This window comes from Primulina tabacum, chromosome 13 (genome assembly GCF_025594145.1).
Source record: "Primulina tabacum isolate GXHZ01 chromosome 13, ASM2559414v2, whole genome shotgun sequence".
Taxonomy (NCBI): Eukaryota; Viridiplantae; Streptophyta; class Magnoliopsida; order Lamiales; family Gesneriaceae; genus Primulina; species Primulina tabacum.
The window spans coordinates 37,604,846-37,620,048 of NC_134562.1; the positions used below are offsets into that span (position 1 = coordinate 37,604,846).

The following is a 15,203-nucleotide window of genomic DNA, read 5'->3' on the forward strand; positions in this document are numbered from 1 at the left end:
TAATATCGTCTCCCAAACCATTCATTCTTGTGCTGCTGCCACATCTGAGTTTCTGCATGCCATTTAAGTTGACCCAAAATGAACTTACAAAGAGTTTCTCTAAATTCATTGCAGATGTTTTCATAAAAGAAAATATCGACTCTGCGTAATAAATTTGCAATACAAGAAGATTTTATACCATAAATATTAGGAAACTCTTAGTATTCATCCAAATTTAAAAAAAAAAATCCATATTGCAAGAAAGAGATGTTAAACGGCAAGTCGAGAAGACAAATTTCACTCATCAAACTCATGCATATGATCTAACAAGTAGTTAGCAGCCAACTCCTCATTCTTGTTGCACGCAAAGAATACTTCTAATACCAAAGCCCGATCAAAACCCATAGCTTCAAGCTGCAAGTAGCGATGCCAAAAATGAGTAAAAGTCACTGTCGATAACATAGCAACAGAAAAATTATTGCATTTCAAGTATGTAACTGAAATACGAAAATAGCCCCACCCCCAATGCATAAGGGAAAAAAAAAGGAAAATCCACAACATTGGCCTCACGCAAAGATTCGCAAATTAAGCAATTCGTTTCATTTCAAATTCACTTATCTAAGAACACACGGGTGTGGTAAATTGTTGCCGAATTTACTTAAAGTCAGTCAGCAAAACTATACTAGAGAGCATGATAAGGAGATATAAGATATATCCCATCAATGTGCGAGTTTAAGATAAACTATCTAGTCGTAAGAAATGAATTGAAATCCAAGTGTAGTAACCAAATAATGAGATGGATTACATGGTTACATCAAAACACATGTGATGTGACAGACGAACTCTAATTGAATAAGAAAAAACTCACCCGTTCAATTGCTTCCCGCTCTTCCGGTGTGACAGTGATGGCCTGTGGCATTGCTTCAGCAAATTGTCCTAATATGTTCCTAGAAACATCAAATGTCATAACCAGAGCTCATAAGAGAATCAGAAAGTTAGTACTCATATAGGTAAATCTCACCCTTCCCCTTTGAAAGGTTGAAATATTAACGTAGAGAATGTAAAAAGTAAATTAAATCAAGTTTCCTCACCCTTCCCCCTCGACAGGTTCATTAATGAGGCGTAGAAAGTCAGCCTGATGCTCTTGAATCATTCTCACTAGTTGTGGATTTTGTTTTCCAAGCTCTTGAAGCATAGGCTGCACACAAGGAAAGATACAATCAAAAGCCTTAGAGGTGATATTAGAGAATTAACATTTACAACCAGTATCTGTATAACTTAAGGGCATTTCCAACCACAACATCAAAATAGCGTATGTTGGGGTTTCCTCCAACTGCGCTATTTTGCAAAATAGTGCAGCTCCATTTCCCTCTGCCTCTGCGCCAAATTGGCGCAGAGGAGTTTTCTTTTTTTTTTTTCAAAAAAAAAAATTAAAAAAAATTGGAAAAAAAAAAAAGAAGAGTGGATCGAGCTCTCCACTCTTCTTAAAATAAAAAGTGAGTGGGTCACTCACTTTAAAATATTTTTTTTAAAAAAAGAAGAAGAGTGGGTCGAGCTCTTCACTATAAAATTTAAAAAAAAAAGAGTGAAGAGCTCGACCCACTCATCTCGACCCACATGAGTCACAATTATTAATAAAATATAATATTAATTATATCAAATATAATTATAATTATATCATTAAATTTAAAAAGTATACATTTTATAATTAATAAAAAAAATAAAAAAGAGTATTCCGAGAATATTCTTTTTAGAGTAAGATTTGAAGTAGATGGGTTGGAGATGGATATTGTATTTGGTGCAGAAACTGCACAATTTTAAAATAGAGTTGCTTTAAAATAGAGTTTTGGGTTGAAGATGGCCTAAATGGTGTAATTTAAGAACCTGCAATATTTGAGGATTGGCTTGCACCATGGCTCGCAGTGTTTGAAACTGAGAACAATAAAAAGAAGAAAACAAGATCAAACCATCGTTCAATTTCTATTCTAATAGAAAAATGCCTAGAAAAGCACCAGTACCTGTTGACTGTTGCGTAGAAAATCTAGGCTCCCGGTACTTGCATTGGAGCCCATATTGGGGAGGCCCTGATAACAGAAAGATACAATTACTAGTCTCTGTTTTTCTTAAGGTAATATTTTTTCTTGTTCTCTCCAAAAAATATCATATGAAATCTAAGAGTAACAAATTACTACCTGAGGAAAAAGATCCAAAGGATTTGCATTAGGTCCACCTGGAGGTACAACTGGCTGTGTAGCTTGGGCTGAAGTATTCACAGGCATCCCACCAGTAGGCGGTTGAGCTGCAGGAGCAAGTTCTGCTTGCTCTGGAATACCCTGAGGTGACATTTTTTCTCAAACAATTATAAACATGATATAAGATGCACAGAATATTAATTTAAAACAAATCACAGAAATGTAGTAATTTCATTTTAACTCACTGCCATTTTTTGCAAATAAAAAATGCAATAATCTCTCACCACGTACTAAAAAATTGGGACATAATAAGAGGAGGAAACAGGGTAAAATGAACAAGAATTGTGGAAACTGACAGAATAGAGGTATTCAACAGCCCTCTCAGGATTATTAAAAGCTGCACGGAGCGCACGAACAACTGTGTCTCTATCCCAACTTCCACCGCCCATATCAAGAATATGTTGAACAGTACCCTCCAAGTTACTTCCAGCAACTAGATTTGAAGCTGCTTGACCATAGACATCTGTCATCGAGCTGTTTTAACAGAAAAATGTCTCTTTGTAATGAAAAGTCTGGCAGTAAATATCGAACCAATATCACACATAATAAACAGATCAGTTTACTCCAAAGCAGTGGTAGATGCAGGAACAGGAGCGGACTCTGGAGCTGATTGTGGACTGCAAATGCATGAAACAGAAATTATTTATTGGAATCTTGAAGTAGAAAATAATTTGTTATTGGTGCATTGCTGAAATCTAAAAGAACAATATGAACTAACGGTGCAACAGCTGGTGTCAGGGCTGCTGCCATTGGCTGAGTTGAAGGAGGTGTATTACTTGCAGTTTGGCCCTACAAAGAGAAAAAATAACCGAACAATATATATCAACAAATTCGACATTCTAAACATGTCATACACCTAAATTTGGAAGTAAATTCTAGAACATGCGCAGACAAATGTCACCACCACTCAGAATTTAAACAAAACATAGATATAAATATTGCAAAATTTAGCAAGTACAGCTGTTGATTTAAGCTGACTGGAGATCTTACATGATACAGATTCATTAGGTTTTTCCCATTATGGCGATGTTTATTTTATAGATGCCTTCACCTTCTATGCATTCATTCCAACTGCATCTGCTTGCTCAGGAGTTACATAATATTATTTTAGTTAGCTTTGATGAACCATGGTTTACTGATTACAAGTTCACCGACAACTTACCATCCTGATACCCTCAATAGAGAGGCAACATATACTGTATGCTTCCAAAATTTTGGAACTACTGCAGGGTTTTCATTGAATATTTTTTTGTGTTTTTTACTTTTTTCTGACTTTATGTTTGATGGTCTTCGTGTGATGTCAGGGTATGTCGGTTTCCAGACTTCATTTTCTACAATGGTTGCTAACAAGATCAAATCATGGAAGCATGTTGAGACAAAATCCCTAGAACATCTACTCATGATCATCCCACTTACCCTTGAATAATTAGTTCAACATTTAAATACTACCAAAAAACAAATCCACAAGCACGTGAAAAATTGGCAAGCTAAAAGAGGATGCAATTTCTTGATATACAAAATGTCTAAATAGATCCATCATGATAAAATAATTAACTTCGAATATGCAAAAATGTTTCTTAAATTATGCTAAGACAAAACAGGGCAAAACCGCAAAAATAAAGATGGATAAACTCACTGTGCTTGCTGGTGCAGCAGATGTGGTTGAGGCTCCACTTGATGATGCCTTGTTCTACAAAATTTCCACATGCACGTATGGTCAATAATAAATAAAATTTGCTTTTTCTTTGGCGTTAAGATGCACTCTAGTATCTGCATTTTGCAGGCGACAGAAACTAAAAAGAGTAATTAGGTATTAGCAATAGATCTTCTCTAAAGAGTAATTAGGTATTAGCTACAGAACTTCTGTAGAGGATAGGATGACAATTACCTTGGTCAACATAATTACCACAAAAGTTTTTTCAGCAACTTTGTTCTCTTCCAGTGTAGTGTCATCCTTAAGAACTTTCCCTTGATGAATAAGCATCTGTTGAGAAGCTGGATAGATGTCAGAACCCTGAATTTTCTCAATATTTTTCTTCACATCCCCCACCTGAAGAGCAGATAACTATATGAATATACGGACAACGTACATATGTCAAACAAGGGAAAAAACATACCAGTTATACTGAGAAACTCTATCATGTCCCAAATTAAATATTCGTTTATTCACAATCAGACAGCAAGGCCATAGCTAGCAATGATTGATATTTGATTTTTAGTGCGATGAATTAGAAAATGTGAAAAGTGGATTAATATTAGTCCAGAAACAATATACACAAGAAAGTGAGTAATGACAAATACTACTTACACACGACAAAATAAAAACCAATACCAAATTTACAGTTTAACCTTACCCCCATATATACACAAGAAAGTGAGTAATGACAAATACTACTTACACACGACAAAATAAAAACCAATACCAAATTTACAGTTTAACCTTACCCCCCATAGAATTGGAGCAACTGATCATAATTCCATGAGAAATTATCCAGAAAACTTTTTGCAACGAGCAATAAAAGTGTTCAAATTCTTGGCTATAAGAAAGGTATTAGATTGAAAATCCATATCTGAAACAATTTGATCCTATTGATGAATGTAACTGCATTCTTGCCCATCTCCATATAAAATATGCCCATCTTATAATAGATTACTAAAAAATTGAGCTGCTTTTAAATTACTGCAGAAGCAACCAACACAAATTGGGAAATTACCACCAGCTTATTCCGTCCCCAATAAAGTAGCGGACGCTTGATAAGCACCTTGAACATACAATCTCAAACGCCATGAGTTAAGATCACCTCTGATCAAACACGATTTACCACACCTTTCAATTGAATGATTTATAGAATTCTCGAGAATATATCCCCCTCACATAGAGTGCACAATCTAGGTAGCCTCATATCGAAACCAACATTCAAACTCAAAAACAAATCCCAGTGCAAAATTAACTTAAATACATAAAGAGAAAAGAACATTAATACCGATTTCCATCACAACCATTAAAAAACCTACGCCGCTAATTCCTTTTTTAAAAAAGGAAAATGACCCAATTAAGAACCCTAATTGCTCTCCAATAACAAAATCTAAAAGAATTCAAGCGGAAATCACACAGACAAACATGTGTGAACTAATTTATGTATCTCAGAGCGACAGATAGGAAGAAGATAAATCCATACGGTATCTTCGGGTTTCACTTCGATCTCGAAGTGGGTTCCCTTCAAAGTCTTCACGAAAATCTTCATCTTCCACCTTCCAATACGTCTGTACGATTCCAGAAACGGCACCTTCGATCACCGGTCGCCGCCGGCGCCGAATATATTTACGTGAGTTTATATGAAAAGGGTAGGCAAAAAATCTTCAAGCACACGCCAGCGCTTTAACAGCAGCGGTTACTGCTACAGCTACAGTTTATATAGAAGAGGTGATAATTATTGTATTACAAAGCGGTGACTAATTGGTATTGTAACACGCAATAAACGATCGACACGTGTGAATTGAATAAAAGACGGTAAGAAAATATGAGAAAACCTGGGTGTTTCAAAAAATTAAAATTAAAAACAATGATTTATGATATCTATTATTATTTTATTAAAAATTTAGGTTAATTAAAGTTAAGAAAAATATAATTTAATCGACAAATTAATAATTTATTACTTTAAAAAAATTCATTCAAATAATATAAATATTTAACTGAATACAAAATCATTCGTATGCTACTGTCTAATAATTTATTACTTTAAAAAAATTCATTCAAATAATATAAATATTTAACTGAGTACAAAATCATTCGTATGCTACTGTCTGTATTAGAGTAATAAAATAATATAAAAATAAAATTCTTTGTATATATTTTTTATAAAAATAAATGTTATAATATATATAAAAATACAATTCATATCGTTTTTCAAGAATCCAACGTTGGGCGTTTTGGATCCAAGTGAGATTGAATTTTATTTAACGAATATATTCATATGTTACAAATTTATTAAAGATTTTATCAAACTTAAACGAGTTTAATAAATATAAATTATAAATTTAAATATTCTTCAAATTCATTAAAAATATTATATTTTTAAAGAAAAATATAATATTTTTATTAACATTTATAAATTTATTCTAATAATTAAATTTAATATATTTTCTATATATTTCATAATTAATGTATAAAATCAATAAATCAAATTTCAAAACTGATACTCACTGAAAATTTAAAATCTGATTACAGCAAGTGACACTAGTCCAGACGCAGACTTCGAATTTGTCCTGAGCATGAAATCATGAAAAAAAACTGTTAGAAGGGGTCCGGAAGGGTGTCCCGGCGTAACCCCTCTGACGCTCAAGTCAGAGACTGAACATATAAGTGGAGAGCAGTTAAGGGTGCTGCTGAAAAATAATATAGTGAATACGAATGAGTTGGACACTCAAACCTGATATTTACAGGATAATATATGGGCTTGTCATGGGCCTTCTACCTTGGCCAGGGATGGGTCGGGACCCATGATCCGACGTGAGCTTGATTTGGATGGGCTCATCTTTAGGGTATCAAAAACTATGTAATATTTTTTTATATTTTATTTTATCTCGTTTCATTTTAATTTCAAATATGTATACATTTATTTCAATTATTTTAAATAAATACTTTATTTTTATTTTTTTACGCAACACACGTAAATAGTGTCCAACGACCCGCTAATAATAATAATAAATAAATAGAAGAGAAAACGCCATTGTCCTGGGAGAAAACCCAAAATTCTGGACGAAATCGATTAAATTTAATATAAGTAAATACGGCTCAATGAAATCTGATTCGTAAACGATAACTTTTTTTCTTAGCCTGGTAGGCTGCATGACTCCATTATCCAACTACAAATTTTAAAAATAATTTAAGTATTTTATGTTTTCCTCTTGAATAAATATAATAGGAAACTGTCTCTCACGAGCTTAAATGAATAGTAAAATTTTTGACATAAAACAAAATACAATTTCATAAGACATGTCTAGTAGAAAATCATCTTACAAAATTAATTTGTGAGACGATCTCATAGAAATTTTTATAAAAATACAATGTTTATTTATAAAAAAAAAACGTATTTTTTATTGTGTTCTTTGTCATTTTATCATAGTGCTTTATTTAAAAAAACTTTTCATTGGGCTCAACACGAATATGGGCCTTCCCCAGATGTACTACTGGGTTACGAAAGATTTTGAAATCGAACCTACGAGCCCATCTTTAGGAGAGTGTAGATATGTTCTCACTACTTTACAATTATTAATTTTAACGATGAATAATGATTAATCATCCCTTAAAATATTAAAATGTATTTTTTTAAAAAATTTGAATTATACATTTCAGGTCGTTTGGAAAAGTACTTACAAAATATTTTTTTATAAAAATATTTTTTACAGAAATTTAGAAAATGTTTTAAAAGTTGTTTTAAGAAAAAATTCATGTTTAGACAACTATTGTATAAAAATGTTTTTACAGTTAAAAAATAATATATTTTGATTCTTATCATTTTCTTAATTTCTAAAAATATTAAAAAAAACATTTCTCAATTATTCTTTATAAACTATAATTGAAGAACACATTTTTACAAATAATTTTCAAAAACTTATCCAAACACATACTATAAGTTTTTTTCACTTATAAAATACTAAAAATAATTTTAAAATATTTGTCCAAATAGAATTACAGTCTCTTATGTTTTTAAAACTTTAATATATTGTATGTAATTTGTATTTACAGTAGCATGATATATATTTTTTTTAAATAAAAAAATTTAGATGCTAATAAGAGAGCCGCACAGTGCTGCAACAAGATCGAATTATGAATCTCTGTCTCTCCTGTTTGAAAACAATTAGTTATTGTCTTTCTTCACATGCAAATTGTATGTTGTCCACGTAGTTATGTATTATTTTTTAGTGGGAGATATGTTTGTTATAATTGTATCTTAAATTCAATATTTCGTTCTAAATTTTAGAATATCGTTACATGATAAAAATGTTTACCCTTATAATTCTTTATGTATCCGAACTGATACGTAAGAGTTGGTAGCAAAAAGAAAATTATATAGTGATCATGTCTCTCAAAGTTTTCATTAAACAAGTTAGCTTTAAGTGCCCATATCATATAATTGGCACTATAAATACACACACTTCCCCGCACTCCATTGACACCAAACAGAAACTCAAAAACAAACCCCCACACCCATCCTCATTCTTTCGCTTGGCGCACAAATTACAGAGAGTTTCTCCCATCGTCTCTGTGTTTTTAATCCATCTTCCACCATGGAATTGGTGGTTTTCATGGCCATATTCATATCATGCCTCTATTTCCTCCTAAAAGTTGTTTATGAAACTATATCATGTTACTACATAACCCCGAAAAGAATCAGGAAAATAATGGAAAAACAGGGAGTGCACGGCCCAAAACCCCGATTCCTGGTTGGCAACATCTTGGAGATGGCTTCTTTGGTGGCGAAATCAACCTCCCACGACATGGACTCGATCAACCATGATATCGTGGGACGTCTCCTTCCTCATTTCGTTTCTTGGTCCAAGTCATACGGTAAGTACTTCATTTATAGAGCATATTACATATACAGACAGGGTTGTGTTTTGTATATGATCAAGATTCCTGATGGTGCAAATTTTTGTAGGGAAGAGATTTATATATTGGAACGGAATTGAGCCCAGGATGTGCTTAACCGAAACCGAACTTATCAAAGAACTTTTATCTAAATACAGCACAATTTCCGGGAAATCATGGCTGCAACAACAGGGCTCTAAGCATTTTATCGGGCATGGTTTGTTGATGGCGAATGGGGACGATTGGTACCATCAACGACACATTGTGGCACCAGCATTCATGGGAGACAAGCTAAAGGTATACATGTTTATATATATTCGTGAATAGTATGTCAAGAAATGTCAATATCAAAGTATTTAGTTCAAAAAATTGTGGGCAGAGCTATGCAGTATACATGGTGGAATGCACCAAACAGATGCTGCAGTCACTGGAGAATGAAGTAAAGAATGGCCGAACAGAATTTGAAATAGGCGAATACATGAGCCGACTAACGGCTGAGATCATTTCGAAGGACTGAATTTGATTGCAACTATGAAAAGGGGAAGCAAATATTTCATCTGTTAACAGTTTTGCAGCATCTTTGTGCTCAAGCAAGCCGCCATTTGTGCTTCCCTGGAAGCCGGTACGCATCTATCATATTCAAACAACAAATTTTTCATATTTTCTTTTGAAAGTACAAGGGTTTTTTAAAAATGCCTGTATACAGGTTTTTTCCAAGCAAATACAACAGAGAAATAAAATCACTGAAAATGGAGGTGGAAAGGCTGTTAATGGAGATAATACAGAGTAGAAAAGACTGCGTAGAAATAGGGCGAAGCATGTCTCACGGGAATGATTTGCTGGGAATTTTGCTTAACGAGATGCAGAAGAAGAGGAGTAACGGGTTCAGTTTGAACTTACAAGTAATAATGGATGAGTGCAAGACTTTCTTTTTTGCTGGGCATGAGACCACAGCTCTGTTGCTAACTTGGACAGTGATGTTGCTGGCGAGTAATCGGGATTGGCAGGAGAAAGTGCGCGCGGAGGTCAGCCAAGTCTGCTGCGGCAGTGGCGGTGCTGCGCCGTCTTGTCGATCAGCTCTCGAAACTTACTTTGGTGAGTACTGCACGCACCTTATTTTTTTTCCCATTTCTTGTTTCTTTTAAAAACATGGACACAGTTTTTATAATTAGTTTGAAATTATTTTATTTTAATGGTGATTGATAATAAAATTTAAAATCTTAATATGATATGCACTAACACATGAATTCTTGACAAAGTCAAATAATTTAATGTGAGTACATGAATTCTTGACAAAGTCAAAATCCGAACTTGTGATTATATATGATCAATGGTTAAAAACACCTGAAAATTCCAAAAATCCTTATTTTAAATTTTTTGTCCAATCATCCCATCCAAATAACTATATAATATAATAATTTTCTTTGCCGAGCTTGTAATATAATAAATATATTATCGTTCGTATGCATGTCGCAACAAACATTTGCATCACATGAGCTGGATTTCTATAATCGCTTAACTCACTGGCAATTGTTTTAAATTATATATATAGTAAAAATATACTCCTATATCTTTATTATATGGTGAGGACTGATTTCTTACAAATTTTGTGCGTGATTCATGAATCAAAAATTTTGAATTACAGGATCAAAAACCTTTTAAATAGAACTGTGTATAAAATAATTCAAAAGTTTTTTATAGTGGAATAACGATATTAAAAGTAAAAAAAATTAAGAGGTACAAAAACATATATAAATGAATTTGTATGAATATAAAATAATTCAAGAAGAGCTATATATCATTCTTCGTTTGTGACCCTCCAACTCCACCACCATAAACGACACAATGCATTAAAAAATCTGCAATTTTTGATTGTTTGCAACTGTAATATTTTAGGTAAAGAGAGCTACTTTTTATGATATTTATTATTATTTTTTGGGGTACGTACGTATTGGATAGCATATACAATATCATCACTCTTTCTTTCTTTTTCTTGAAAAATGTGGATTTTGGTCAACAAAGATTTATTAAAATGCCGGCTAATAATTTTATTTTTTCCTTTTTTTCCCAATTGCAGTTAAACATGGTGATAAATGAATCACTTAGGTTGTATCCACCAGCGTCAGTACTTCCAAGAATGGCATTTGAAGACATCAAGCTAGGTGATCTCCACATCCCAAAGGGTCTTTCAATATGGATCCCAATGCTTGCCATTCATCACAGTGAAGAGATATGGGGCAAAGATGTGAACGAGTTCAATCCCGCTAGATTCGTGTCGAAATCGTTCGCCTCGGGTCGACATTTCATTCCTTTTGCCGCCGGTCCGAGAAATTGTGTAGGCCAATCTTTTGCCCTGATGGAAGCCAAGATCATATTAGCCATGTTGATCACGAGATTCAGTTTTGATATATCGGAAAGTTATCGTCACGCTCCGGTGGTTGTTCTCACGATAAAACCAAAGTATGGGGTTCAAGTCCGTTTGACACCCTTAAGTGCGTGAAAATTTTGCGTTGAGATAAAATTTTTTTTTCTCTTTTGGTTTTGGGGTTTTTAAGGTTGAGATTGAAGAGCATTAGTATAATGGTTTTGTTTTGTCACTATATACATGCGGAGATAGAGATGGAGTGATTTGATTATAAGGTGTGACTCCACAATTAATAAATAATAATAATAATAATAAAAGCACTTTGAATAGTTTATCCATATGTAAACGTTTTGAGACAGACGAACTTACCCCATTTTATTAATAATAAACAATATATATATATATATATATATCTTTAATTTGCTTGCTCTTAGTTAAGTAATTTCTTGTATCTGGTCATACATATTTAATTTGTTATTCATTTAAGTTGGAAAGATGTCCTCTACGGAAGTATATGATTGAGTTGTCTATATTTTGGATAAGTGCAAAATGCCCACATAAATCAGTTAAAAAATTTGCATAAATACAAAGTCGTGGGTCGAAAAGGAGGTTATCTTCTCTAGCTTTTAGATATATCTATATATTTTATTTATATCATCATATAGATTAATGATATTGTTTTTTTCGTTTTTTTATTATAATATCAGGGTGGGGTGTGAGATTTTTTGTTTTTACATGGGTTCGAACTTATAAGTTTTTTCTCAAAAAAGAAAGGTTTATGTCACTTCACTCAAACGAGAGAGATAGACAATCAAAATAATAGTCTTTTAAGATAATGGAAAATGGTTCTCCAACTTGACTTGAACATACTTGAGCTACTCATGCTGGACTTAAACTTCATAAAAAATATAAAGTCCAAATAATTTCAATTGAACCACGACTTGAGAGAGATTTGATCGATTTATGTACACCTCTAATTTGATTATGAATGTTTCTGTTTTGCCAATATCGGCAGATTAACTTTCGAAATATATTGCACTGAATGTTGTATTTTATCCTCGAGAAATTGTACTGGATCAAAGTATATTTTATGACATCCCAATTATCACTAATTAGTTAACCCATTTACCCACCTGTTAATTATTTATTCAACCATGCCCTTAGGCAATAACTCGAGTATTTATGCAATAGTTATAAAAGAATCACGTGTATTTTTTCACGTGAGTCAATGCATTGTATCATATGAAAAAATATATGTGCTTGGATATATATAGTGTTGTGCATAGGCACCGGCACTACCATCATGTGAAGTCCGCATGATCTAATGACTCTACAATGCAGGTCCAAAATATATATTGTAATTCACTTATAGTCATTGAATCAACCATTGGATCTAACCACTTTATATGGCCTCACACCTGATGACAATTTGTTAAACCACTCATACTCGATACTGTTTTAATTCGACTACCAACTTCTTTTTTATCCCCATTCTTTCATAAAGATTAGGTAGGATACATTCAGAATCATAACTTTTGGCAATGATGAAAGAATTAAGCTGTATTACAATATTTATGTGTAATTACACTTTAAGGAAAAATGAAATACAAATTTAATTTTTTTAAGAAATTAGAAATAAAATTTGAGAATTTTTGTTAAAGAAATATAATGACCATCTCTACTGAGCTCAATTTATGGGGTAAATATCCAAATAGTTTGATTCAAAACTATCATAAAATTAAATATATAAGCACTATTTAATCTAATCCCTTTGAATACCTACAGACAAATATATATATATATATATATATATATATATATATATATATATATATATATATATATATATATATATATTATATGAGCAATGATATCCTGCACACTCTTTTCCTGCACACATGTGGGCGTCTGCCTACGTGGCACGCCCACAACCACACAAAATTTTTTGTTTTGTTTTTTTAAAAAAAAGGCTGACTAATCATGCACCGCCACGTAGGCGGTGCTATGATACCCTGCACACCTGTGTGCAGGGTAACAAATTCGATATATATATATATATATATATAAAAGAATGTGTCAAAGTGGAAGACAGAAACACGCACTAATTGCAGTTTAATCGGAATTAGTTAGCATCTTAATTTGTCTTTACTATTTAAGTAGTATTTAACCATTTGAATATGCATATTTCCCACTTGTCACTTTATTCTTCTATACATTGAATATGATGAGTCAAAACAAATTAAAGTGTAGCAACAAATGCTTAATAATTAATAATCGAACTTAATCAATTAGGAGCTTTAATTGTAACAAAAAGATTCTAGTGGATGTTGAAGAGTCGTGTTGAATATATTTATTGAAGCTATATTTTTTTTAGCACTAGTCTCTTCGTGTATTGTTCATCCTTGTATTCTTGTCTTGTTTTAATTTATTTTATTTTTTATGATATGAGAATTTGTAGCCGTTACTATTCGGTATGTATTGGAAAAACTTCTGACCTAATACAATAGTCGGCAAACCATGCTTATGTCATGTATTTTCAAAACTCCGAAATTTATTCATATTATATGTAACTATAAGATATTAGAAAAATATATTTCATACTTCAATCAAAGATGAATTAAAGAATATCCACATATATAGTACTCCATTAAATTAAATGCATTAACCTACCAATGGATGTATTTAGGTTTTCTTTATATAAACTATATTCAAATTGGTGCATTAATTAAATAAAATGTTAAACGGCACACAGATGAATCAAATATTAAACACCCACGAACACAAAATAAGTTATCTTATGACAATTATTATAAGTTAATTACTAGCTTATAAAATTATTGCTATTGTTATTAAACATTAATATATAACTTGCACAAGTGGAAGCTGATGGAAAATAAAATAAAATAAAATAATTATCATAAATAACCAAATGTATCTATTACTATTTAATAGACAAATTGGTATTATAATAACTACTTTTGGTATATTTAAGTGAACTTTCAAAATTAACTCTCACATAATAAATACATAAAAAATTATATAAAATGTCTAATTTAGTCATTTTATTTATTTTCGCATGGATTTCCATCAATTCTACCTTCGAGTTGATAAAACCTAAAATTTGTGAAGTAATCCCGTCACCATGTTTTTCCATTTTCTTTACTCTAATAAATAATTTTATATAATTTTTTTTAAAAAAATCAAATTAATTATCCCTCAACTTTTCTTTACTCTAGTAAATAATTTTATATGAATACTTAATAGTCAAGTTATTCATTGGCTAAATTTTTTATACGCTGCCGAATGGGTAAGCTCGCATGCGGCCCCGCCACTCCGGAACCTAGGAAGACATAAACTATATTAATAAAAATTAATCTTACCAAATTCATAAAAAAAAAATAATCTTGTCAAATGGAAATATTTTCACATTTTGTGTAAAATTGAGATAATAAGGATGTGTTTGGATTAATGGATTAATGTTTGGACGAGATTTTTAAATCAAAATATCAAAAATTCACGAATTCGGAATTACATGTCTAAAGAGTAGATTTAAAATTCCATATAAAAAATACATGAGGCCACAAGTATGGTCTTTAAATTTCTTGCCATTGTTTTGAACGCAACAACCGCAATGGATAAATGTCAAATACATCGGCATAGATACAAGCAAAAGTTACATTTGAATAGACTAATATTATAAATTTGGATTTAAAAAATTGATATAAGAAAAGATTTGAGGAATGAATTTCGCTCGACTATATTATATTAAAATAAGTAAAGAAATTTGATATGATCCATGTTGATATTAACGGAAAATTTAGAATCTGATTTCAGCAAGTGATACTAGTCAAGACGCAGGCTTCCAATTTTTCCTGAACCTGAAAGCATGAAGAAGACCGTTAGAAGGGGGTCGGGAGGATGTCCCGGCGTAGCCCCTCCGACGCTCAAGTCAGAGACTGATGATATAAGGGGGGAGCGGCTAAGGGTGCTGTTGAAAAATAATATATTGAATCCC

General features: G+C 32.1%; 1 protein-coding gene and 1 pseudogene across 1 annotated transcript; one reads left to right on the plus strand and one right to left on the minus strand.

The window, feature by feature from the left end:
* Window positions 1-149: 149 nt before the first annotated feature.
* On the minus strand, window positions 150-5,627 carry LOC142523417 (ubiquitin receptor RAD23c-like). The gene is made up of 12 exons (XM_075627203.1): window positions 5,411-5,627; window positions 4,120-4,281; window positions 3,868-3,921; window positions 2,950-3,020; window positions 2,795-2,848; window positions 2,528-2,705; window positions 2,172-2,312; window positions 1,998-2,063; window positions 1,864-1,911; window positions 1,071-1,177; window positions 848-926; window positions 150-393 (listed from the first exon to the last, which is right to left on the minus strand). The coding sequence occupies exons 1-12, from the start codon at window positions 5,474-5,476 to the stop codon at window positions 277-279; spliced, it is 1,143 nt and encodes a 380-aa protein (XP_075483318.1). The 5' UTR covers window positions 5,477-5,627; the 3' UTR covers window positions 150-276.
* A 2,743-nt stretch (window positions 5,628-8,370) lies between these two features.
* On the plus strand, window positions 8,371-11,551 carry LOC142522568 (cytokinin hydroxylase-like; annotated as a pseudogene).
* Window positions 11,552-15,203: the final 3,652 nt, after the last annotated feature.